This window comes from Bidens hawaiensis, unplaced genomic scaffold (genome assembly GCF_021521415.1).
Source record: "Bidens hawaiensis isolate Kalapana, Puna unplaced genomic scaffold, B.hawaiensis_p1.1 tig00018747_1, whole genome shotgun sequence".
Classification (NCBI taxonomy): domain Eukaryota; kingdom Viridiplantae; phylum Streptophyta; class Magnoliopsida; order Asterales; family Asteraceae; genus Bidens; species Bidens hawaiensis.
This window is the reverse complement of record NW_027492840.1, coordinates 172,520-200,361: the sequence shown is the minus strand read 5'-3', so window position 1 is coordinate 200,361 and position 27,842 is coordinate 172,520. Positions and strand designations below refer to the sequence as shown.

Genomic DNA, 27,842 nt, shown 5'->3' with positions numbered 1-27,842 from the left:
TACTTTTAGAGAGTTTGAGGAGAAGAACAAACTATTCAAGAATATTGTTGCGGTAATGAAGGAATAGTTCTTAAAATATTTTGAAAAGATCATGCCGGTCTTTACTTGTGCCGCCGCTTTAAACCCCTATTGAAATGTTAATGGGGTTGAGACATTGATCGAGGATATATTCGACAACATGGGAATGCACGAGATCGACCCGAAGTCATCGACGGAAGCGAAGGAAAAGTTTAACAAACACCTTCAAGACCTTTATGACCATTATTTTCAAATTTATGGTCCAAGCGCGATATCGTCTTTTGTGAGGCAAACGACTAGTAGGTCGTGCAAGGACAAACTTATAAACTTGATAAATGTGGTTCGTAAATCGGCATCTAAGAGGCAAAGAGGAAACACACCAACTAGCGAACTTGGTCGATATAGTGGAGGAAACTATGTTGAGGGCGCAACGGTCGACGAAATTCGCAATATTTATTTGTTGGCTTGCGTAAGGTGGAGTTCGACCCCGCTTTCAGAAACTTCGAGCAGTACTTGCACCGAGCCATCTCTTGTGAGTCGGTCATGAGACACAAATTGTAATGAACACAAACATCGGGGCATCGTGTTGTTTCGATCACCATAACAACGTCGTCATTGGTTGCCATTTTTGTCGTTTAAGCTTAATTGTGATTTAGAGTGTGTTTTATAGTTTTGAAAGTGGTTTAACTAAGTACACACAACACCTTGCTATTTATAGTATGTTACTAACATGTTTATAGTTGAAAAACCAGTTTCAACGGTAAAAAAACGGCTATATAGCCGTTGCAACTGGTTTCTAACCGCTATATTGTTTAAAATTCATAAAAACACCGGTGGAACCGGTTTTACGTAAAACCCGGTCCCGGTTCCTACCCGAACTAGTTCCACTGGGTTCCCATTTCAGGCCATTGGGTCGGGTCTGGAACCGACCCGGTGCCTGACTGGAACCGGTCCCATTTTGTACCCGGTGTGAAAAAAACCGGTTCGGAACCGGTTCCGGGTCTTAAAAATACCCGATTTTGTGCACCTCTAATACCAACATAATCGACTTTATACTCATTTAAAAAATGACCACAACCTTCAATGATAAGCGTATGACTCATCTTATCGAAGCTAAATCAAAATGTCAGACACCTTTTAACACTTACGAGAATCCATTTAATTTACCATCTCTATCCAAAAGAAACAAATGGTAAGAGCCTGACAGTTTTGTTCATAGGTTTGGTATCATAAGCTACATATATATACCTTCATCAAACCACCAACACAACGCAACAAAAATAAAAACAAACCAGCAACCAATATATTCATTACGCAAACATCACGTGATAAACCAACATATGACCGTATCATATACCGCTTAGCCTTCACAACTTGTATGTATCAACGTCTGATTACTCCATTTCCGTCATTAGATTATATTCACAAAACCAAATTTGAAAAAATATCTTCAACATTCATTCAAGAAAGAAGTTCACCGAAGATCAACAACATCAAAGTTCAAAGTCTCGTTCATATAAACGTGAGAACAATGTTCATATATCGGGCTACCGTCATCTGGTTCCTCGTGAGGATGAAAGCCTCGTTGATCACACTTCCGAATTAGATTCACTCCAGCTGGATCCGAAAGGTGAAATATACCATGTGGGCTGTGCACATGAAGTTTAAATAAAGTAAGTACATAGAAACACAAATATATAATTAACGTGTAATCACATAATTTATGGGCAGATTGTAGGGGGGGGGGGGGGGGTGGTTCACGCCTCACGGTCTAGCTTAAATGATTTTAGTTAAAACCTTCAGTAACGGTTTTTGATCAAATTAAAGAAGCGAAAATTTCCAGCAATTAAAAAGTGACTCTGTTGAACTGTAACGCAAACTCAAATTATGTGTATGTAAAGGCCAAAAGAAAATATAAAGGTCAAAACTAGAGTCCAACCTAAAAAAAAATTTCCAACTTAAACTTAAAAGTCCAACCTTATATAAATGTCAAAATAAAAATATAAAGAGTTACAAAGCTCAAAATCACAGTTCAATTCGGTTTTTCCGATCAGTTTTTAAGTATTAACCATAAAGGAACCAGTTCACTATGGTTTAAAAATTCCTATACCAACCAACCAAAAAACCAGTTTGCGAGGTTTCAAGGTTTCAAACGAAGCCATGAACACCCCAAGGGATTCGGTGGGTGGGATAACAAGACAAAACGGATAGCACAATCCCCGAGAACAATGTACTCTGTTTCCTGAGCACATATTTCCCGGCTAACCATTATCGGGCTAATATTAGACGATTTGACTGATTTACCCTTATTGAAAAACCAGAGGCAACATTTATAACCTTTGCGTGGAAATAGGTTTATAAAGTTTCATGAACAATCAACACCAAACTCAACCAATTTATACCGCAAATAGTGATTCAAATTTTAACACTATATATATCATTGCATGAAATCAAGTGGTTGATAGAAGCATACCTGGATTCATCAGTAGGGGCCATCACAATTGCAATTGCTTCTGGAAGCATAATCTGAAATATAAAGTACAAAATAGATTCCTCAGCAAAAATAGGCAGAGGACAAATGATTTAAGAGGTTTTATGCATTACTGTGCACCACTTTTAAAGTTAAATCATAAATGCTTCCTTTCAGTCATTTCTCATTTTGTACTACATGTTTAATACTTTAATTAACATTCTCGAGCTGGCCCGGAACAATTATTTGTCTGTGTTATATAATAATTAGTTTCAAATGTTATTCAAAATTTAATAGCATTTTAGAAATAATATAATGATTTAGGAGATTTTATGCACTACCAGGCACGGCTTTTTATGTTAAATGCTTACATTTCATTCACGTACGTGTTCTGTATTACACGTTTAATAGCATGGGCTGGCCCAAGAACAATTTTTGCCCATATTATAAACACTTTCTATAAATAATTAGTGTGTCAAATGTAATTAACTAATCACAAAAATGAAAGTGTGTTGTTCAATACAGAAACAATATATAGTATTTTCAATTTGTACCTGATATGAATAATGTGTGTGCAGATCAACTGATGACATGAAACAGGTTTGCGTTGGATGAGTCTGGAAAATTTAGCATTGTAAGACATCTCTAAAACTTAATATTATTAATTAAAAGATATATATGTGGGTACTTACGTGAATCCATCCTAGAGGGAAAAGAGAACGCTTATCTTGAACCTCAAATATATCTTCTTCATTTAACGTTTGACACTACAGAAATAAACACAGCGCATCAGAACAGATTATGCACTACAATCTTGGTTTTAAAAGGAAACGCCTCATGTATTTCTGGGTCAAAATTGACCAAAATGGGTTAATAGGAGATTGATGTGTAGAAACAACCAAAGGGAATAAAAAATATGAAAGGTTTACTTGATAAAAGGGTCGACGTGAAAAATATATGAGAGACGCAGCTTCAATAGTAAATAAACTAGAAAGCTTATGTGGTTGGACATAGAGCAACGCGTTGAGTAAGTGATGTGCGTGCCCCGCGCCCAGAGATGTAAACGAGTCAAGCCAAGCATGAGCTTGCTTGCGCTCAAGCTCGACTCGTTTAACTTATGAGAGCTCGAGCCCTGGCTCATTCTAAGCTCTATTCTAAAGCTCGAGCTTAGCTTAGACTCGGCTCGTTTATTTATATATTTATTAAATTATTTATAAATACTTATAATTATAAATTTTTTATAACATAATACAACTCATTTTAGTTATTTTTATCATATTTTATAATACTAATAAGAAGTATGTAACTATATATAATGTATTTAAAATAATTATATAAACTATTGTCTCGTAAGCCTACTCAGCTCGATAGGTGAAGCTTGGGTTCGGGCTCGGGCTCGTTTGTTAACGAGCTTATTTAGGCTCGAGCTTGATTCAAGCTTTTAATGAGTCAGTCTCAAGTAGCTCTCAAGTAGCTCACGAGCAGCTTGGCTCATTTCCACCCCTAATCGTGCCTCGACTTTTGGGACCTAAATGCCTCGCACGTTTTCAAATCTAGAATACCATATAGTTCTGAATTCTTACCGAATCAGAAGTTGACTCCTGCTTAGGGATAATAAGTGTGGTGATTTGAAAATTTCTGTTTTTCTACAATCAGACCAATAGAAATATGTAAGATAACAAGATGTAAAAACCAAAGAAAAGGATCTTACTAATGGGAACAATTTATCTTACCAAAGAACCAGCAAGAACACCACACGTCTCTAGATTTCTTTTAGTATTTGCATTTGCCAATCTCAAAAAATCTTGCATCATTTTTACTGGCTGCAAAATGTAAAGACAAATACAAAGTCAACTCCACGAAAAATAGATGGAATACTTCTCCACAACAAAACTTACAATATGTAAATGGTGGTATGTGTTAGAAGTAGGTGAATCATCTTGAAATGAGTTGGCGGGTCCCGGTCTTGGGTCAGCAACTTGGGATGGAGATATGTGAGAATGTTCCGGTTGTAGTCGGGCAAGCACGGGTGGGGGAGAAGGTTGTCTGATGTTTCCAGAAAGAAAAAGATCTTCATCAAACTGGTCATCATTAAGGCGGGCCCATCTACCATCATCTAAAGATAGCACTGATTCCATTGTAGATGTATCCAATCCAGAGTTGTTATCTTTGCTAGTAATGTCACTTTGCACACTCTGAATTAAGCTGAGCACAAGAGAATATAGCATAAGCGGTCTCTTTTTATTTAATTGGACATGATAAACAATGATAAATGATTTGTTACATTTAATCAAACAATATACTGTCTTTGCATCTGTTTCTAATGCTATACATAAACACAGCGGTATAATTTTACCTGTCTATATCACTAGGCATGTACACAAACCAAACGTTCAGTGAAATTTTTGAACACTTTGGCGGGAAGTTCGTTTATTTACTAAACGAACAAGCGTGAACAAAACTTTTGTTCGTTTACTTAAACGAAGGAATATGAACAAATATATTGTTTGATCGTGAACGTTCCCTTATTAATGTTCATTTATGTTTGTTAGTTTGGGACTTTAGGTTTGTTTACGTTCGTTAATATATTCATTTGAAATTTTCTGGCCCATTACAACTTATTTTAGATTTAAAAACTTGTTAGGCACGACACATTGTTCTTCGCATTACTTTTAACTTGTATTAGCTCAACTATGTTCGCTCATCTATGTTCAGTTCACAGCTATTAAAAGCCCTCAATTTTTGCACTTGCGGCCAGGCCCATTTTCCAGGCCATGTCCAATATATGCGCTTCTAGTTCCTTGAAGTTGACGACACTTCTATTGGTATTGATGACGGATCAAGAACAATGATCATTTGAACCTTTACTATTTATTTCTTTTTGAAATTTTGGTTTTCATGTTGGAACTGTTAGGAACTTACTTTGAACATTTTGTTATTCAAATTTTAGAATTACATTTTAATCCTGACTCTTTTAGAACTTTTGGTACTAATTTGATTATATAATTTTAATTTTTTTTAAGTGCGTTTTTTTTTTCTTAGACCCTCACTTTTTTTATAGCCTTGCACGGCAAGGCCTACGCACCTAACGCCTTTGATAATTATAGTTCAATTACGTTCGTTTATTTTACATTCATGAACTGTTCGTTTATATTGTTAACACACGAACATAAATGAATACATACATGTTCATTTTCTTAATGAACACGATTCACGAACAAGAAAACCCTGTTTGTTTGACTGTTTGTGTTCGATCATTTGTTTGGTTAAAGATAAACAAACGAACATGGACATGCTCCTTTCGTGTTTGTTTGGTTTGTTTACAAGCCTAGTTACTACATAATACAAAAAGGTTTATCAATTATATTTTAAAAACTAAAACACTAAACAGCAAAAAGACATTAAAGAAATCTCAATTATATTAGGAATAAATACTTTGTAATTGCTTTTGAAAAACAAAAAAATAACTTAACTAACTTTTTGCAAAGTTTTAGAGGAAGGAATTAGTGTTACTAAGATGCTAACCAAACAGTGCTTACTAGATTCAAGCAAAATCTAAATAAGTACACTTTTGTAAAGATGCTAACCTTAAATTATCGTTTGAGTTCAAGTCTGCATATGCTGGATATTGCACCTGTGTTACACAACATTATTTAGTATTATAAAGTTTAGAATTTAAAGTGCAATATAACATAACGAATTTTACCTTCATCTGTGTACTAGGGTTTGACCATTGACCGCGTAGGCCATTAGGACCTAGAAGAGTATGTCTCGATAAAGTTTCTTGTCTGGGAGTTGGTAACAGAGATCTGAAAGTCACATGAGTACACATACTTAAAAATCTGATAGTTTAAACTTTTGTGTAATTTGAACATAGAATATGAATGCTTAGTAATACACTCCCCTCTAAACATACAGTTAGTAGTTTGAGTAACCAAATGAACATGAAAGTAACATGTTCATGTCTGTCTGTTAACATTAACTGAACAAACAAATGAACATGAATGATTAAACAAACAGGGTTTTCATGTTTGTATTTATTGTTTATTTAAATGAACAATATACTAACGTAGACGCACAAACATAACTGAACATAGATAAACAAACATAACTGAGCTAAAACTAGTTAAATAATGTGAACTTGTGAAGAGTAATGTGTTGTGCCTAAAAAGGTATTATAAGAAGACAATAATGAGCCAAAAAATTTAATGAATATATTAACGAACGTAAATTAACGAACATAAATGAAGGTTCACAAACATACATGAACGAGTAGAGACGTGTTCGTCTCCGTTTATTACATAAACGAACTTCCCACAAAACAATTCACCAACTATGGAACTGTCGACTGAATGTTCAGTTCATTTACAGACCTAACCACAGCCCTCTTTCAATGATTATTGCAAGAAGAGGGAGAATAATGGCATTTGAAACCCGTTTAAATTAACAAACAAGTCCAGTCGGTTCCACTTTGCAACTTGTAACAAACATCAGCATAAGAAATGGATTAACTCTTAGATATAATACAAACACTCACAGCTTTTGCAACTGCATGTCAACTGAACTAGGTTGTTGTTTTTGAGTAATCCCAGTTTTCTGGTTCCAAGAAAGCCGATTATCCATGCTTTTGTACTGAAACAACATACATAGACACATGAGAGATAATGCACTTAGAAAACCGACAAAAGGTCAACGATCATTAATTGTAATCAACAAACTCCAGCAACTTATTGTCCATCATTGATGAAAAAACAAACACTCATTATGTGAGTGAACAACTATTATTACCTGCTTGTTATCATGGTCAAAAGAAACTCTGTTATTCACAGCAGCTAATTGACCGTTTGGTTGATCTTTTTCACTTCTAGTATGACCTTTGTTTAATCTATCGATTTGACGTGAAAATTCAGGTTTCAAAGACTCCAACTCATTTACCACCACGAGTAATTGCTGTAGAAAATGGGAAAAAGTACACCCGAGTTTTAATAATAAAGTAACAACTGAATAAAATAGGTAGAGATTAAAAATAGGTAGGAATTGACCTTCTTGCAATATGCGCGTTCCTTTGAACATAAAACGTTGTAGTCACGATGAAACTTGATTGTATCCAGTACCAAACTGAAAACTCAACAAAAGCAACAGTTTAAACAACAATAGGCAAATTTTGAAATTGAAATCTCATGATGAGTTACCTTGAATATCTTAGAAGAATAACATACAAATCGATTATATTGTTTTCCTCTCGATATATATTTGCCTGCATATGCACAGAAGTTAAGTGGATATATATGAAAGCATGTATTGAAGAAAACTCAAAAACGATGCCACCAAAATAGAGCAAATACTTGATAGGATAACCTATGATACAAATTCAAAGCGGATGTAACATGTTGAAATAGACAATTTAACCCTAAACCATCACCAAAAGCAGCAGAATGAGAAATTGATCCTAAAATATTGGTTGGGAAGTGAAACTTGGTAATTTACAATATAAACCCTAAAAAGCCTAAAATGAATGAATTGCGATATGATATAGCATAGTACCTGTTTGAGGAGATTATCTGCGATTCGGTAGTAATTACGAAGTGGAATTCGATCATCGACGTCGATCTTCCGAGTCATTGCGTTGACGTTCAGATGAGGTCTCATCACTGCCACAGGATTCAGATGTCGAATTAATTACTAATTTGAGTTCGGATCAAGTTAATGATAGAATGACCAACACGATGATGATGATGATGTTGTTCTACAATATACAGACTAACCCTCCTTCCTATACGCTGATGAGTTCCCTTTTATATAAATAAATAAATAAGAAAGGAAAGGAAAGGAAAGGAAAGGAAAGGAAAGGAAAGGAAAAGAAAAAATTATCCTCGGGCTAAACGTAGTGGGTGAGAAAAGGGGCAATTTTAGGGCAATTTTTTGGAGGAACACCGCCTCCCGGTGATAATTGGGCGAAAAGGGGCGGGGACGAGATATACTTGTCGCCTGCAAAGATGGAAAGAAAATAATATAATAATAATAATAATGCCGTTGGGTAACGGCTATATATAAAAAAAATAATAATTTAAAACTTAATATATATATCAAATTTTATCTAACCATTTTCACCTTATCATACACAAACACAAACATAAAAATACCAATCATTTTATTATTTTCATACTTCTTCAAACTCAATGAGTTCCCCGGATTCCACGAACTCTGCCGAGATTTTGGATCAATTAATAAACGAGAGTCGAAAATTCATCAGATTCACCGACAAGTGGCGGAAGAGCATTTAGAGGTCACGAACGCGGTTCGGGCCGTCATCAATAACACGGTGTCCGGCTCTGCTCCATCTACGGCACCACGTAGACGGTCATATATCCTTCGGGATCGTACGCAAGCGAACACTCGTTTGATGAAGGACTACTTCGACGACACACCTACATTTAACGACGCTATGTTTCGACGTCGTTTTCGGATGTCCAAGCCTTGATTTTTGCGCATCGTTGGAGATATGGAGCGGGAGTATGAGTATTTTCAACAGAAAGCCGATGCAAGAGGATATTTAGGATTCTCCGCCATCCAAAAATGTACTTCGGCTATACGCATCCTCGCATACGGCAACACGACCGATATCAATGACGAGTATTTAAAGATGGCTGAGAAAACAACGAGAGATGCGTTGGAGAATTTTTGCATCGGTAATATTTAAATTGTTTGTATTAACTATTGTTTTCAATATAAATATTGTTTAATAATTTATTTGTATAGGGATAATACAATTATACTCTCGTCGTTATCTGAGGATTCCTACTTCAATCGACCTGACTAGCATATATAATGTACACGAAAGCAAACATTCTTTTCCAGGCATGATCGGGAGTATAGATTGCATGCATTGGGAGTGGGCCAACTGTCCAACCGCATGGCGAGGTCAATACACTCGTGGTGACCATGGAGTGCCAACGGTTAGTCTTCAAGCCATTTGTTCACACGACCTCTGGATTTGGTCAGCCTTCTTCGGCTCAGTCGGGTCCAACAACGACATAAACGTTTTCAACGCGTCACCCGTGTTAGAGTATTACATCAGCCGTAGCATACCGGTCTTACCGTTTTATGCCAACGATACCTTCTATCGTCACGGATACTATTTGGGAGATGAGATATATCCAGAGTACTCAATCATCGTCAAGACGTTTCAAGACCCTATAGAAGAAAAACGAGATTATTTTAAGAAGAAGCAAGAGTTCGCGAGAAAGGATATCGAGAGGTGTTTCGGGGTTCTAAAAAAACGTTGACATTATGTGAAAAACCCTTGTCGTGTATGGACTTTGGCAAAAATGAGCGATGCCATGTATACGTGTATCATACTGCATAATATGATTTTAGAAGACGAGGGAAAAGCAATATGTCAACACTATATACCAGGAAGCGTTCCAGAACAGTTCCCTGAACCAACCCAAGACCAACGAACGTATAACATTCACCAGCTCACATCAAGTGATATACATAACCAACTGAAAGCGGATTTGGTTCAACACGTGTGGGATAATCGTCCTGTTGAGGAGGACGAAGACGAGTACGAGGACGAAGACGAAGACGAGGAGGAGGACAATGATGACGACGGGGACGAAGACGAAGATGAAGACGAATAGATTAGTTTTTTTATGTATATTTTTATTTCGGTGTGTTTTTTATTATAATTTATTTTTATTATTCGTGTATTTTTTTTAGTTTATGTATTTTTTTGTATTTATTTTTTAATTTTAATACATTTTTATTTAATTATTTAAATAAATTGGTTTTTATTTAATTAGTTTAGTTATAAAAAGAAAATAATAAAAAAACACACTGTGGGCCCAACTTGTAGCCCCTACACCATTACACCCCAAAAACAAATTTCCACTCCATGCTGACTGGGCGCCACGTGTCACAATTCGCCCCCAATTGTAGCCCCTCCACTACACATAGCCTTATGGAAGAGAAGAAAAAGAACTAGGGTGTTCAAAATAACCGAAAATCGAATCATATTCGTAATCGGAAAAATCAAATCCGAATTCAGAATTTGATTTTGATTTGATTACAGCCAAAAACCAAATTCCGAATTCGATTCACAATTCGATTAATTTGATTTATTTGGTTAACCGAATTAATCGATTAAAAAATGAACCATATTAATTACTAGTTTTGTCCCTCGTATTACAGAGGCTGTTTTACATTATTCGTTTTTAATATTTATATACTTTTTTGGAGTTTAACTTTATTTATTGTAAGGAAATTAATAATATACTTATAGTATGATGATAAAAGAGTTTCACAAATAACTAAGATATTATAACCCGGTTTAAAAGTTATCTAGGTTTGGTGAGACTCAAGATCCGCTTATTTTTTTTACTATAAAATTGATTCTTAATTATAAATAATATCTTTTTAAAAAAAAAATCATATAATAATTTTTAGTATATCCCTATTTTATAGGATTTTCACATCAATAATTTGGGTGATTTTTAATTTAATGGGATGTTATAACCCGTTTAAGGAATATTTGGGTTTGGTAAAACCCATACTCGTTTCGGGTCAAATGCATGAGAAGCCTCCATTTAAATATTAAGCAATTGGTGGTTTCCATAAAAGGGGGGAGCGATCACATCGCGACACGTAGGATTTTTGAGCTTTCGTTTATTTATATTATAGATTTTGGATATAGCCAAATATATTTTAAGTCCATGTCTAATATATGTAGTCCAATAGTCCGTATTCATATCCATATTTTGATTTTTTTTCTTTTTTGGATATTTTAGGATGTTCATTTTATGGTTGACTAGTTGTATGTTTAACACTCTTTAATAGTTCACCGGTTTGGATGTTTTATTATTTTTTTAACTTTTGGTTTTAAGATGTATAGGTTGGGTTTGTTTGAATATTTTGATGTAGTACAGAACCTAAACAGTTGTTTGAATCTGGAACACAATCAAAATAAATTGTTAATTTGGATGAATTTGATTAATACGATTTAAATCGATTTGTTCGATTTTAACCAAAAGCGAATCGAATTGAATTCGGATCGATTACGGTTTGATTAGCCCCCTTCTGAATTCGGTTAGGTTCGATTTTCAATCAGGGGTAAAAAAATCTCATAATCGAACTGTAGAGGTAGGGTATCAAGCCCACCCATTAGTCAATAACATTCCTCCGCCTTCTGTTATGTCGTGCGCCATACTATATCATGGCGCTGGCTGGTATGTCTCCAAGCGCCAAACATTCCCTGATACCTCGGGAATGGGAGCACCAAATATCTCCACAAGTATGGTACAAAAAGGATGTATAATCATCAAAAAGAACACCCGGCCAATGGGGAATTGCCAACACACAGGCGAATAGTACTACATAGTACGATATGTCAATATTAGTCAGTCATGCTGCCCACCAACTATCCTCAACACACGTCTAAGGACCCTGATCTCTCTCCACTGGCTATAAATACTAAACTACCCACAAATGGTAAAGGATCGAAGGTCTTAATACTTACTTCTCAATATTATCTAGCTTCCTTTAGGGAATATTGTTTCCATATATTCATATACAAATACCGATTCTCACGCCGGAGGGTGGTTACAAGAAGACCCCCACATCTCCTTCTCGTAACGATCTCACGTTGTTTTTTTGTAGGTGTATTTTGTCATTCGTGCCACATAATAATTAACCCATGTGGGAAAAATTTAATCATCACCCTGGACTATGTAATTAGAACAAGGGGGATTCCGTGTTTCTTCATTGGCGTCATTCGTGCATTTTGCTAGAACTGATTCTGTTCAATTTTTCGATTAGAATGAGTGGAAAAACACCCACCAACACGGTCAGTCAGGCATCAACCGTCAACCAGAAGCAAAATGCTGGAACAGACGCCGTGATGGTGAATGCTGAGGACATCGCTAATGCATCCATAATAACGACTGCCAACAGGTTACGACCGCGACCACATTCACAAACGCCTCTACCACCAGGTGTCATGGCTTGGTGGGAAGAAGAGCTAGAAAAACTCATGTCAGGAATGCAAGAAAAGTTTTCAAGCACCGTCCAATCTAGAAACCTGTTTGGCGGAGCCGCAAGAAGTAGAAAAACGAAGAAGACGAAGAACAAGATGAATACGAGTCAACTCCTGGTAAGCGCAAAACAGGAGACTCACCATCTGCGAAAACTCAACAAAGAGGCCACACGAATAGCCATATAGGAGAACGTAACGAAGCACAACATTCGCGCCATATGGCTTATTCGCATCTGGACGAACCCCACTATGAAGAAAGCTGGAAAGACCCCGACTATCAAGGCGCGTCTGTTAAGAAACTTATCAATTATCACCTCGACGCATATGAGGATTTTTCCAAGCCGTACAGGTCGGTCGCCTCAACAGGAAAGTCTAAATTAACAAGAAGGATCGCATAAGCCGAGCTCCCTGAAAAAACCCGAAAATACCGTCGACATTAGGACAATATGATGGTCTATCTGACCAGAGACCACTTACAAACCTACATCGCTGCGGGGTTTGGTATCAGGATGGACAATGCCACTTTGGTGTCACATATTCACCTTGGCCCTCGAGAGCATGGTTCGAGCGCTTACCAGAGGGTCAAATAGTCAACTGGGATGGCTTAGCCAATAAGTTCACTTAGTATTTTAGCCAGCAGCGATGCCACATCAGTGACCCGACATACATTCTCACCGTCACTCTCAAAGAAAACGAAACGGTAGAGGATTTCATCACTAGGTTTAACAAAGAAAGATTTAATATCGACGAAGTAGGCAAAGAACTCATGTGAGCAGCTTTTCGTCAAAACGTACGATGTGATGACCTTATTCACACCCTTACTGGGCGCGATGGTATGCCCAAAGTTGGGACGCTATCATGGCGGCAGCCAAACGATATGCGCGGACCGTGAAAAGCCTGGGGAAAGAATTGCGGCGTAGTGACGAGTGGAACGACATCAATCGAGCCCGCCAAGGCAAGAAAATCGGTTTCGTATGGTCAAGAATCAACTAAGAACCTCCCGCCAAAGAGCCCATTTCAACTAGGGTTGAGACACAAACAAAAAGCGCCTCCCTATCATTACAATAGGTGGACGCCACTGACCAAAATGTAACACCCGGCTTTAAGCGGAATACGCCCGGGTGCAACGTGCAGATCACTCATAAGTAACACTATTAATAGTGACAATATATTTATTTTATTCCATAATTTCATAGGTACACAAATATTTTGAAAATGAGACTAACAACATTACATCGAAATGAAACAAATATTGTTTTTTGAAATAATCTTAAGGTATAACTAGTTTTCTTATCCTGGAACTTCATCATATCAACCTGCAACACGTTTAAAATAATATATTTTTCATAAGTTTTTGCGTATATAAATACATATAAAATGTGTGATTTAACGATCGACATGCAATAAATATTCAAACATAATGTAAATGAAAGCAAGTAGTGTCATCCTCCCGTTCATGTAGTCGAAGCAGGAGTAATAAGGGAAATGAGAACCACTAAGCATAACAGCCGAAGTTGAAAACGTTAAGTGGCGCGGGCACGTCTCGTTGGACCCTCCCACTATGTATATGCGTTTTCCTAACTTCCACCATAAAAACAGTAAACACGTTGCACATAATTCACGTATAATCATAAACAAGATGCGAGAATAATATTAACACGAACGATAAATGTGAATTGGTCTGTAAACAAGCGCATAACTAACAATATAAAATTCGTAACGTGCTACACCCCAAAATATTAAAAACATTAAGCAGGGTTTATGAAAAACTCACTTGTTAAAGTAAGCGAATAAGCGTTTAAGCGAGCTGAATTAGAAAAGTTCGGTTAGACAAACGGTCATAGTAACAATCCGAATTTCTTTGTTTAGCCGTTACCCGACCCATTTCTATGATCGGGTAAATTAATCAATAAAATATCGCATTTATCGAGTATTATTATATTGTTTATTATATTTAATTAATTATCAAAAATAACTTTGAGTTATATACAAAATTTACCCTAAACTTTAGTTAACCCCTTCACACCTAAAGTGCAGGGACCATTTTACAAATATGTCTAATAATTATATTATTTTATAATCCAAACCAAAATCCAGACCTGTCCAAACCTATATCCATGTTCTTAACCATACCCATTGGTTTTCTTGTACCTTAATCTTCGTTGTATAATCAAAATTTGTGTTTTTAGATCGTTTACATTGGCTAAAACATCTTATACCGACATGTTAATTTAGGAATCAGATCAAAATCGATGTTGTTGTTCAAAATAAGCAAACCATCATTATCAATTTGGTATTATACAATCCAGGGTTAGTCATAATACAATTAAACTCAGATATACCTTCTCTATGACCTCGCGAAACAAAACCCTACAATTAATTGTATTACATCAGCTACCTTTATCGTTTCTAATTCATGCTTAGGTCGTCCGTAGTTCAGACAATTAAACAATAAATTCTCAATTGTTTAAGCTAATTGATATATGTTTCTAATTCGTTATTGCTCCATTAACAAAAACCCCATGACCAATCGGCCAAACGTCAAACGTCTTGGCCGATTGTGATTTATAGGGTTCTTATGGAGAGTTTGGATACAGTAGAAACCATGTGATGGGTAGGAAACGTAAGAAACAATCCAAGCCTTTAGTTATTAGATTCAAGGGATGATATTGTATCTAGTAAAACAAAGTGTTCTTATTGTTTAAACAGTTGTAAAGGGCAAAAAGGTAAATTGATGATTTTCTAAATAAGGAGAGTGCTTAATATTTTCCTGGTTGTTCATCTTCAACAAAAACTCATGCGGTTCCCTCTCGATTTACACTCCAAGTTGGACTAACAAATACTGAAGTCAAAATGAGGCAATTGAAGATCGTCGACGGATTTCAACAAGCAAGTCTCTCGTTTTAGTGTTAATTATATGAGATTAGGTAAAAACCCTAATTATATTTTTTGCTTTGGTTTCTCTTGTTGAATGTTTAATTTTTATGGTTAATGGAAAAATCCGAATACATGTTCAATGCACATTGTATATGTGATATTTCTACAAAAATCGAAGTTCAATTGCAAGATTATTTTGATGTACATGCAGTTGGTGTGTTTGTTTGTCTGGTTTTAATTTGGTGGGTGTTGGGATGACCATAGTTGGTTTGGATTCATGGGTCGGTGCTAACAAGATATATGGTGGTGCTATATGAGTTGTTAGTAACATATATGTTTAACATTATGCTTGTTTTGTATGTGTTGGTATGGCTATGGTTGGGTTATCATGTGTTTTTAACATGTATAAGGATGCTAAAGTATGTGTTGTTATAACGATGATTTTATCATTTTAGTGAAGATTGTGCTGGTAATTTAAAAGAAGGGGGATAACTAGGCTGTGTTGGTTGCCACTAAGTTGTTAAGGTTTATGCATTATGTGTTGGTGATAGAATGTTGATAAGGTATGGTGATATTGATATGATTTGAGCTCTTTGGGTTTTATGTTTGTGTTGATATGATTTGAGCCCTTTGGGTTTTATGCTGCTGTTGATAGAAATTGAGCTAGTTAATTTTTATGTGTGTTCCTAATTGACTTTTCTTTTAGTTGCTACATTATGCCAACACTCTAGTTGCGTGCTTGTTTTTAAGTTGGTACACTTGTTAGTTGACTTTTGTGCTTATTCAGAAATGAAAGGAACTAGTTGAGAGGAAGATTAAATAGCTTGATATGTTCATGGATGAAGTTGAGGTTATAATAAAAGAAGCAAAGGATAAATATGCAGACACTAATGGGATCACACAAGCAGAAACAACCTTTCAATTAGAATAAAGGCTTAGAAAATACACAAAAATTTGTGTGTTGATTTATGTTGTTTTATGGGATGTTAAGTATGTTCTTATTCGTGTTGTTATATGGGATTTTTTTATATATTTTACTGTGTTGGTTCGAACAAAGTATCATGTTGACATAAAACCTTATCACAATATTAATAAAAAAAACTTAACGTGTTCCCATTTTGTGTTGTTAGGGATTTTATGTATTTCCTTTATTAGTGCTTGACCTAAAACACAGAGGCGGACCTATTAGCAAACCAAGGGGGGCGACCGCCCACCTTAAATTTTTTTTAGTGTTATTTGTATGTGAAAATCTTAATCGCCCCCCCTAAAAATTAGTGTTAAGTCCCGATGTCGCCCTCAAGAAAATAATTCCTGGGTCCACCACTGCTAAAACACCTTTATTTGGATCGAGTTTTAAGTGTGTTGATGAAGCATTGTGTGTCGCGTTAAGCCTGAATTTAAACACACTAATTTAGATAGTCATTAGATGATTATGTTTTGTGATGAAGCATTATGGTATTGTTTTTGTGTCTTTGTGTTGGTTCGATTCCATTGATTTCAATTATTCAAGCAAAAACGAGAAAAAATAGTCAGATTCCGTTCGTAGATTCATCAGGGAGTTTGCTATTGAATATCAAATAAAATAGATTTTGAATATTATATTGAGTAAGTTGTGGAATGAAATTTTGTAACTGATGGTCCCATACTTTGCATGATTATAGGAAGTCGAATAAGTCATATTTTGGCATATGACCAAATCATTTTCTGTTAAATTATTAATTTTTGTTTATTATTTATAATTGGTTATTCCTGTTCTCACAACAAAAGCCTTTTCTATTTGATCATTCCCCTCTTATGGATTAGGGATAATTTGGGATTGTGTATTTAAATTTTCGTTTCCATCTAACACCTGGGTTAGACACCAGCCCAATTGGCTGGTGCACACTTGGTCAAGAGTTGGTGAACAGCTTGGGTGCGGGTTCGAGTCCCCCAGTCCGGTTTTTTTGGTAATTTATTTTTTAAAAGGGTTTATAATAACTTAATATAATTAATATAAAAAGGTAATTAAATATATGCTTGAAATTTTGGCACATCTATATTGTCGTTTTTCCATTCATTTTGTTAAATCTATAATATAGGTATATAAAGTTATAAATATATGTATATAGTATATTTATAAAAATAAAAGCTTTAACAAATAAAAATATTTTTGATTTAAAATAAATATTTAAATCATATAGATTATCAAATTATGATTTTTGGTTTAAATTATAAATATATTTTATGTAGATATTAAGATTATATTATTTATATTATATAATCTTAAATAAACGTAATCTTTACAAATAATAATAAATTAAATAATTTATGATTTCACAAACACACCCGATCATCATCAAATCCCAAATCTCTATCAAAAATAGAATCCTTCTTAATCTATATTTATTTTTCCGAAATCATTTTTAATTAGGATTTTCCGTTAGTAATTCTCGAAGAGCGTGACTTCTCATTTTTCTCTTATCAAATCTTTTACTCTTGTTTGTTTATTCGATAAGATGAGTAACTCAATCCCTTTTTTACTTATTTTTTTAATTATTTTGGGGACATATGCGTATCATAAATTATTTACATGTTATTTAGTATTCACAATAGCAAACTGTTAATCTTGTGTACATGTCTATTAAATGCCTAATTTGCTATATGTCTAAATTGTTTATTTGATCACATTCGGAGAGGTCCATCATAATCACATTATTAGTATAATCATACGATCGTCGTAGTAGCCAAAGTCCACCTCGCAAGGCAATGGTTTTACTGACTCTCATTGTTTGCTCAGTGGCTTTATTGTTTATCTCCCAAATGACAGTTTTGCATTTTTATATTATATTATATTTAATTTGCTAATGTTTTACTCACTCAACCATGTGTTGACAAATCTACTTTATTTTATAAGCATACGCAGGTTTTCGTTTGAATTGATTACAAGTTGGTGAAGAACTTAGTGATGCTTAAGTTAGAAGAAATTATCAAGACTATTTGAATTTGAATTGGTTTTGTTTTTATTTTAAAGATTATGTACTTTGTTTGTTTGGATTATTTGGATTATTTAATTAAATAAATAGATATTGTCACATTTAAATTTTGCATGATAGTTGTAAGGCCCCATTACCGGTGCCCTACTTTGGACGTTGGATTTACTAATAAACACCGTTCTAAGCATCAGAGTTAATTAAAACTTTACGCGGAATATAAAAACTTCAAACCAATATATTACATAACCATCAATTCTTGTCTTAACGAGCATTCAAATCGTTTAAACATAAAACATTGTCTTTTAAATAACATAACACTTCCTTGAGATGTCAGTATCTTCAATTCCATGCCATGTGTTTCCCCTCAAGCGAGCTGCCAGTATCTTCAATTCCATGCCATGTGTTTTTCTCACAGATATTATTAGGGTCTGGTCCCTAACCTCATAGATATTATTAGGGTCTGGTCCCTATCCTCACAGATATTATTAGGGTCTGGTCCCTATGTTTCGAGCAACTGTACCATACCTGTCTTTACATACTTTCATTAACAATACGTGCAATATCTGAAGATCGTTCACGTACTATCAACATAACATACATACATCATTCATACATCATATATATATATATCAATCATATCTTTAACTACCACCTAGCGGTACATGCAATATTCGAAGACCGTTCACGCGTCGTCAGGCAATCATCATACAGGAATCATACCAGGCATACACTTACCATTTAAGGTAAGTGTATTAACTATCACATCGAGTATGCACACAGCCCTGAAAACATAACAAGGAAGTGAGGCTAGAAACTCACCTTAACGCGATTTCGTTCATCGTTTATAGTTATTCCTTTATTGAGCTGTGCAAGACTAACTGTATAATCGTTACATATATTAAGTACGGTTCTAGCTCTTCTCATTGTTTACTTAATTAATCTTAAGCGTCTAAGCCGGTTTTACTTCATTGAACCTTTATTGGTTAGTTAATCGTTACTCGTTAACCTTTAAAGGTATCATTCATCAATTATCAAAGTCTAAGGGCTATTATGTAATTATATCATTTTTTTCTAAGTCCAGGGTTTATTCTGTCATTTTATTAAACTTCCAGTTCGTTACTCAGTTCTTAATGTATTGGCTATCATAACGAACTGGTTCTTGTAACGAATTGGACCTTATGACGAACTGGCTCTTTTAACGAATTGGACCTCATTCGTATGTTTTGGTCAACGAATTGGACTTCATAGCGAACTGAACCCTTAACAAACTGAACCATTAATGAACTGGGGGTTCATTCGTCAGTTCTCCTCTTAACGAACTACTTAACGAATTGGGGTAGTTCGTCATTCATTCCTTAACGAATTAACATAACGAATTAAGGTTAGTTCATCATCTCCCCGCTAACGAACTAAGGCCCATTCGTTAGCCCCCCGCTAACGAATTAGGGTTAAGTCAGAATGTCAGAACGTTCTCTGACATCCTCGTATACGTTTTTCTGGCGCCACCTTTCCGGCGCTGTCATCACCGGAAAACCGGGATCTCGCCGGAAAAGCGAGACATCGCTTATTTCACCACCGTTTTCACCAGTTTTCGTCCCATTCGATCCAGATCTGAGCTAGGGTGATCCCTAGGCTCATCTTTTGCTCGGTTCGTACCCGATTCCACCAGGATCTCGTGACTTTAACGTTTTAAAGGTGTCGGCTCGTCGTTTCACAACTAAGTATAACGGGTTTGAGTTTGTACACTATCATATTATCATTACCTTAGATCGGGATCGGTTTTCCTTCTTGGTTCGGCTAGAGAAAGAGAGAAACTAGAGAGAGAGCTTAAGTGTGTGTTGTGGGTGGTGTATGGAATATGTGTAAATGAATGGATTAATTGGTAATTAAGATTTATATATTATGGATCATGGGCTTAATACCATGGTCTTTTCTTCTTTCCTTTTTTTTAATCCAAGTCCATAACCCATATCTATTTAACCAAACACTAGAGCGACTCATAATAACTCATGTTTTCATTTTATTAACCGAAGTGGGAAAAATGGATGTTACAAGTCTTCCCTCCTTAAAGAGGTTTCGTCCCCGAAACCTAACTATTACTAAAACAAATCTGGATAAAACTTGTGCATCTCTTCTTCAACTTCCCAAGTAGCATCTGATCCTTTACGGTGCTTCCATATCACCTTTACCAAAGGTATAACCTTGTGACGAAGTTGCTTTTCCTTGCGATCAACTATCTCGATTGGTTGCTCAATGTAGTTCAACTGTTCATCAACCTCAATGTCCATTAATGTCCTTCTAACTCTTCGAGAAAATCCAGCTTGTAAGCTACTTCACCCACACGATCCATAATCTTAAACGGTCCAAAGTACCCCGGACTCAACTTTCCTCTCTTCCCGAAACGAATGATTCCATTCCAAGGCGAGACCTTGAGTGTAACAACTCGGGTTTTAGAATTTATATAAACACCCAACTCGTTTCGATGTCTGGGTTATTTTATTTAATATATTGTGTTTTTCAAGTTATATTTAATAATTTAAATTTATATCTTTAAAGTTTTATACGTTTTTAACCCAAAATATAAAGTTCTAACCATTTCTATGTCCATCTCCAAACTTGAAGGGGTCTATATGTAAATTCTGTTATAATCCACATTACAAGATGGATATCCATAACCAAACCCGACCCATATTCAAATTCCGTGAACCCGTAATCAATCAATCTAGCAATTAACTGTCCAAAATCGTTTATAACCAACTTTTGATTAAGGAAATCAATTTTGTGCATGATTCGCGGCATCACCGTTAATGTAATTGAACTAATTTAGACCCTGTTGACTCGTTCTTCCTTGTTTAGACCTAGCCGAAAAAACCCTAATCTCGTTTTCTATATAAATGATCTCATAAACACAATTAAACTCACAATTACAATCCCTTAGCCATCGCCAACCTTTACCCTAAAGTTAATCTCATTTCGTGTCCTTTGATCGCTGTTCTTGACCATCTCGTCGTCGTCCCTGTTTTGAACCCGTTCATCCCCTTCTGATTGTTTTTAGAGGTAATTTATTATTCAGTGTACATCGCTATGTTGCCCTGATCAAAAGCCCTAACGTTGTGTTGATTGATTGTATACGGATTGATCAAATCAAAAGCTAGGGTTCTTGATCAGTTCCTGTTAATTTCTGCATGTATATTTAAGTTTTGGAAGCGAGTTCTTGCTGCACATCCACTTGGTAGCCTGTTGGTTAAACTCATGGGTTGTGGGGGAGGGGGGGGGGGGGCAGGTCGCGGGTTCGACCCCCTGCCACCCCGAGATTTTTTGGGTTTCTGATAAAATTTTCTTTTTAAGTATTTAAAAGTTATAGTAATAATAGTAATAACTGATTAAACTTATTTTAGTGAAAACCGACTTTGATAATACTTTTTTAACTCACGTTTTCAATCATGTATATACGCATATATGTATATATATAAATATATATATTAACTTAAAATCCCATATTTATATATAAAATCAAGTAAACTATATATGTACTTATATTTATAAAAGTTAAAAGTAAGATTTTTCAAGATATGTTTTATCCGTGTAACTAATTATTTTATAAATAAATTCTTATGTATCTATATATTATTATAATATTAATATTGTTTGTCTAATTATCGTAATAAATCTTGTACTCTACTTAGTATATTCGTATTTCTCTTAGGCTTTAACGTTCGCGTGTGATTTCCCACATTCTTAATATTCTCATTCATCTTTGTTCGTCTATTGAGGTGAGTACCACATTCCCCTATTTTACTTGTTTTTCTCACGTTTTGGGGACATATGCGTAAATTGTATTTCTCATATATACTTATACACAAAACTGCAACTTTGTCTTATGTGTTAACAACTTACACCTTACTTGTTTATGTGCTTACTTGCTTTGTATGCTTCCGCATTCGGAGAGGTCCAACATAATCTCAGTCTAGTATGATCATACGCCAGTCGTTATAGCTTTGTGCTTCTCGACATCTCAGTTATACTTGCTTATTTGGTTATTTTGTTATTCTCATATGACTCGTTGCAAATATATATATTTTTTATTTATACTTTGAACTGGTGTGTTGTTCACTCAACCTTTGTTGACAAAACCATTCTATTTTCAACGCATATGCAGGTATTCATTTGATGTGAAGTTCAAGATCACTTAAGGATTTATACTAGAAGAAAACTTAATGAGACATAGTATTATTGATTATTATATGTACTTGTGTATTTTGATTTTGTATTGATGTTTGTTATATGAAAATTTATTTAATAGATATCGAAACTTATATTATTGCTTAATAGTAACCTTTGAAAAGCTGTGAGCAATCAGTCCGCCCAGGCATTTCCGCCGTAGGTTGGGGTGTGACAGATTGGTATCAGAGCCGATGGTTTAAGATATGTCGTTAGAAATTGCCTTAGACACATGTTTAGGAGCCCTATACGTGCCTATCTGCTTACCTTTATGTGTTCAAATTAAATTGTTTACAGCTTTCTTAGATAATTATTATTTATTATCTATTGTATTGTTATGCACACGCACACACAAATTCCGAGGCTATGCCTCAACATTCAACGAAAACTTTTCAAAAATTAGATTGCTTTTATTTTCGGGAAATTCCTTAAGAATTCCCACATGTTGTTTTCACTCGTTCACCTTAGGGCTAGGTTATGTGTCATGTCCCTACGATAAATGAAAAGGAAAGAGAAACTGTGAGTTGGGCATTGGCAAAACGGTTCCAAGAACCAATGGTAAGACGCTATTCCTTACCTGGGTGATAACCTGACCACAGTACTCAACCCTATGGACTCGAGCGAGACCCGAAAATGCCATATGACCGACATCCTAAGCTGTCAACCGCGACCACATTAGTGGTTGCACCCTATAATATTTTTAAACTGAATTCACGGTTGTTCGTGGCTAAACTCGGTTTTACCGATTATTGTGTTCCGTTATATAAATGGTTAGTTGGGCGAAAAATCCATGGAACCCATGGGCACTCCTACTATCCATTTCTTAACTTGTTTTTGTATTTTTGTTGGAGTAATCAAATGTGGTGGTTCACAAGATACTCTGACTACCCATATTTATTTCGATAGTTCGTTATTTAGTTTGGTCGGTTAAAACGCCGTGTAACGCTCATTGGGCCGACAAGCTTCATTGCATTGTTAATTCGTTAGTTAGTTGGGACAAACAAATTGCCATGTAACGCTCATGGACTGTCCAACTCAGTTTTTATTCGTTAATTCGTTGGGCCATTCAAATTGCCATGGAAAGCTCATGGGAGGCCAACATCCACAAGTTATATTTCGTTAGTTTATTGTAAACTTAATAATCTAAATTTTAAACTGGCTTAACTCCTTATGTAGTCATCACACATTAAACTTTTTGACTACATCATTTAACAATTATTTACGCAATGTACCCCTCTCATCTTATAATCTTTTACATTCAATATTTGTGGTGCAAATCCCCCTTATTTCTTAAGACAACATTATTATTTCCACATAATTAAACATTTTACTATTCTTATGATTTCCTCAATTTACTCTTCATCTTATAAATCCTCATTTTTGATCCCTCTAGAATGTCGTCTCTAAGAAAACACTGTCGTCACCAACATTCATCCGGTTCACGCGATCGCCGCTTGGCTGCTAGGATCACAAAGGAATTTGCTGCTGCAATGCTCACAATCATCACTCAAATCCAAAGCCTCAACTCCAATGGATCTGCTACTTCGGCCACACCGAACAATTATGATTTCCACAACTTTTTGAGCACTAATCCCCCATCCTTTCTTGGTGAGGAAAACGCCACCAAATTGTGCAATGGTTTGAAGAGATGGAAAATATTTTTATCCACTGTGAATGTCCGGACGCCAAACGGACTAAGTTCGCCTCTAGCAAGTTCGAGGGTCGAGTTGTCATATGGTGGAATGCCCTGAGGAATGACCAAGGGTCTGACATGGTTGTATCCATGCCTTGGGAGGAACTTAAGGAAGCAATGAAGAAAGAGTTTTGCCCAGAACATGAGCTGCAGAGACTTGAAGCTGAATTCTGGGAACTTAAACAGATTGATGGGGTTAACTCCGCCTACTCTAACCGGTTCCGCGAGCTTAGCCATATTGTGCCCCATTTGGTAACCCCCGAGACTCGCGGTATTCAGAAGTACATTCGCGGTCTTCCGATCCTTTTCCGTGGTGCCATGATGAGTCGTGACCCGTTAACCATTGGTGAGGTGATGGACCTAGCAGCCTCTCTCACTGATAGTCATGTTAGGGATGGAACCTTGTCTCGCAAGGATTCCAAGCCTACTCCTGACAAGACTAAGACCGACTCCTCTTCTGATGCTGAAGCTGAGACTAAGCCTTCCTACAACAACAACAAGCGTAAAGCCTATGCCGTTAATCAACCCAATAACCAACCTTCTCCTGACCAGAACCAAACTGCCCCGAACAAAAAGACTTATCTTGGTCCTTATCCCTTATGTGCCAAGTGTAACTTCCATCACTCTCCCCAAACCTCGTGCCGACTATGCACCCAGTGCAACCTTTATGGCCACCTTGCTAACACTTGCCGTATCCCGCCTAATGCTCAAGCCACCTCACATGCTCAGCACAGTACTCCCAATACCCGTGCTTGCTATCATTGTGGAGACCCAAACCATCTTCGTAATACGTGCCCTCAAATTATCCATGCCTATCAAGCCCAAGCTATGACTACACCTTACTACTTGACCCATGCCCATCAAATTCAAACTCAACCACCTATTGTGTCCTGCAAGCTCCTCCCACCAATCCAAGTCAACCGTGCCTAACCCAATACTATCAAGCTCCGCACCCCCAAGCTCAAGTGTACCAAGCATACTTTGCTCAAGCCCCTGCTATGCAAGCTCAACTCATTCAAGCAATCCAAAGCCAATCTACCTCAACTGCTCCTGCTCATGCAACTCCTCATGGTGCTTCAAGTCAAGTCAATTAAGCTACTCAGCGACCGTAAAGACTTTTTTCGTTCTCTCTATCTATCTTGATATTTTGTCTTTTCTTAATTATTGTAACGCCTCTTTATGGCCTTATATTATCTCTCATTTAAACTATGTATCTTCTATAAGTTATCTTGAATTAAGTTTCTTTTTGTTCCAATAGATTGTTTATTAAATTTACTCTTATCTTATTTATTTACCCTTATAAGTGATGTCTTCTCCAAATACTTATATTTTTGCGATATCCTAATACAAATTTCGCTGCAACTTTTGGAATCATTTTATACATTGATATTCTCTAATTTAAAACTTCTTTAAAATTGTGTTCCCTCAAAAAAAAAAAAATCATGTTTTACTTAAATGTTTTGCAACCCACACAATGGGACGAGTCATGTGGACCATCCGACGATCTAAGTAACTATGGATGCATACATAATTACCAAAGTCCTCACATGGAAATCATGATCTGAATAATTGTGTGTCATAATCTAGAACTGTAAGTAGTTGAGATAACGGTACAAATGCAAATATGATAAGGAAATGGTGGATACGCCGCTGATACATCCTATATATAAGTGCCCTTATCGGATTTTCATTTGGAGCGTTACTTGAACTATCTAAGGTTCTGTATTATGTATTTTTCATTTAATGATGTTGTTATGACATTCTTAATTTCGGGACGAAATTCTCTAAAGTAGGGGAGACTGTAACAACTCGGGTTTTCTGTAAGGCCCCGTCACCGGTAACCGTACTTTCGTGTTGGATTTACTCATAAACACAGTTCTAAATATCAGAGTTAATTAAAACTTTACGCGGAATATAAAACTTTCATAAAACATTACATATCAATTCATAATCATGTCGTAAAACATTCCTTTTGTCTTTCCAAAATTAAAACATAACTTATAAAACATATCAGATCTTCAGATGCCAGGCTTTAGTCTTCTGCCATGTGTCCTCCACTCAAGCCAGCTGTCTCATCCTACTCACCTGCGTGCATACTAAAAGTCAGCTACGCTGAGTGAGTTCTAGTTAATCATACAATACCATACAATACCTTATTACATACATACGTACTTAACCTCATAACTTTCTTTTATACACACATAAGTACTCATACCTTCATTCTTACTTACATACTTTCTTTCTTACTTACATACTTTCTTTACATTCATAATCATACGTTTTAAAGAGCCTTTCGCCCTATAACCTCACAGATATTATAAGGGTCTGGTCCCTAACATCACAGATATTATAAGGGTCTGGTCCCTAACATCACAGATATTATGAAGGGTCTGGTCCCCATCCTCACAGATATTGTAAGGGTCTGGTCCCTAACATCACAGATATTATAAGGGTCTGGTCCCTAACATCACAGATATTATAAGGGTCTGGTCCCTAACATCACAGATATTATAAGGGTCTGGTCCCTTGCTTTCGAATATTAGTAGGGTTCAGTTCCCTCTTCGTTACCATACAACCATGCAACATACCTCGAGTATTATTAGGGCTTGGTACCCTTTTCGTAACCATACAACCATACAACCGTCATTTCCATCTTTTATTAACTTTATTACGTTCATACACATAAACATACATATCATACTTACCATATTTATAACGTTACAACCTGACAGTACGTGCAATATCCGAAGATCGTTCACGAACCATCAAGCAATCATTCATACATATCACATATATCACATATGGCTTTATAACGTTACAACTTGACAGTACGTGCAATATCCGAAGATCATTCACGAACCATCAAGCAATCATTCATACATATCACATATATCACATTGGCATACACTTATCACTTAGGATAAATGTATTAACAACACATCAAGTATGCACACAGCCCCGAAAACATAACAAGGAATGGGGCTAGAAACTCACCTGGATCCTGTTACGCTCGCCGTTGATCGTAATTCCTTTCTTTAACTGGGCTCGGCTAACTGTATAATATTTACACATATCAATTAACTACTACTACTCGTTTTGTATTTCTATCTATATATGACCCACAACGAACGGGGGTCCGGGGGCAGCGCCCCTGGCAGCGGGGTTCTAGGGGCGGCAGCCCCTAGCGGGGTCCAAGGGGCAGAGCCCCTGGCTGGGGTTAAGCTGCCAGGTCAGCTTGGAAAAATTTTATTTTCGATAACTGCCTTAACACATTTTCCATTAGGTTTTTAATTTATTGTATAAACGAACTTCACTTCAGGCGAAGTTAAACCTTAGGGGAACTTGGCTTCAGGCGAAGTTAAACCTTAGGCGAACTTGGCTTCAGGCGAAGTTAAACCTTAGGCGAACTTGGCTTCAGGCGAAGTTAAACCTTAGGCGAACTTGGCTTCAGGCGAAGTTAAACCTTAGGCGAACTTGGCTTCAGGCGAAGTTAAACCTTAGGCGAACTTGGCTTCAGGCGAAGTTAAACCTTAGGCGAACTTGGCTTCAGGCGAAGTT

At 36.1% G+C, this 27,842-nt stretch overlaps 1 protein-coding gene and 1 pseudogene across 1 annotated transcript; one reads left to right on the top strand and one right to left on the bottom strand.

Annotated features, from left to right (window-relative positions):
- Positions 1-1,221: 1,221 nt before the first annotated feature.
- On the bottom strand, positions 1,222-8,140 carry LOC143556870 (AMSH-like ubiquitin thioesterase 3). Its single transcript, XM_077046092.1, has 14 exons — positions 8,033-8,140; positions 7,681-7,745; positions 7,531-7,606; positions 7,277-7,438; positions 7,026-7,120; positions 6,195-6,297; positions 6,076-6,122; positions 4,387-4,693; positions 4,222-4,311; positions 4,072-4,134; positions 3,181-3,255; positions 3,043-3,105; positions 2,492-2,544; positions 1,222-1,667 (listed from the first exon to the last, which is right to left on the bottom strand). The coding sequence occupies exons 1-14, from the start codon at positions 8,135-8,137 to the stop codon at positions 1,493-1,495; spliced, it is 1,479 nt and encodes a 492-aa protein (XP_076902207.1). The 5' UTR covers positions 8,138-8,140; the 3' UTR covers positions 1,222-1,492.
- A 1,103-nt stretch (positions 8,141-9,243) lies between these two features.
- Positions 9,244-10,333, top strand: LOC143556863 (uncharacterized; annotated as a pseudogene).
- The last annotated feature ends 17,509 nt before the right edge of the window (positions 10,334-27,842 follow it).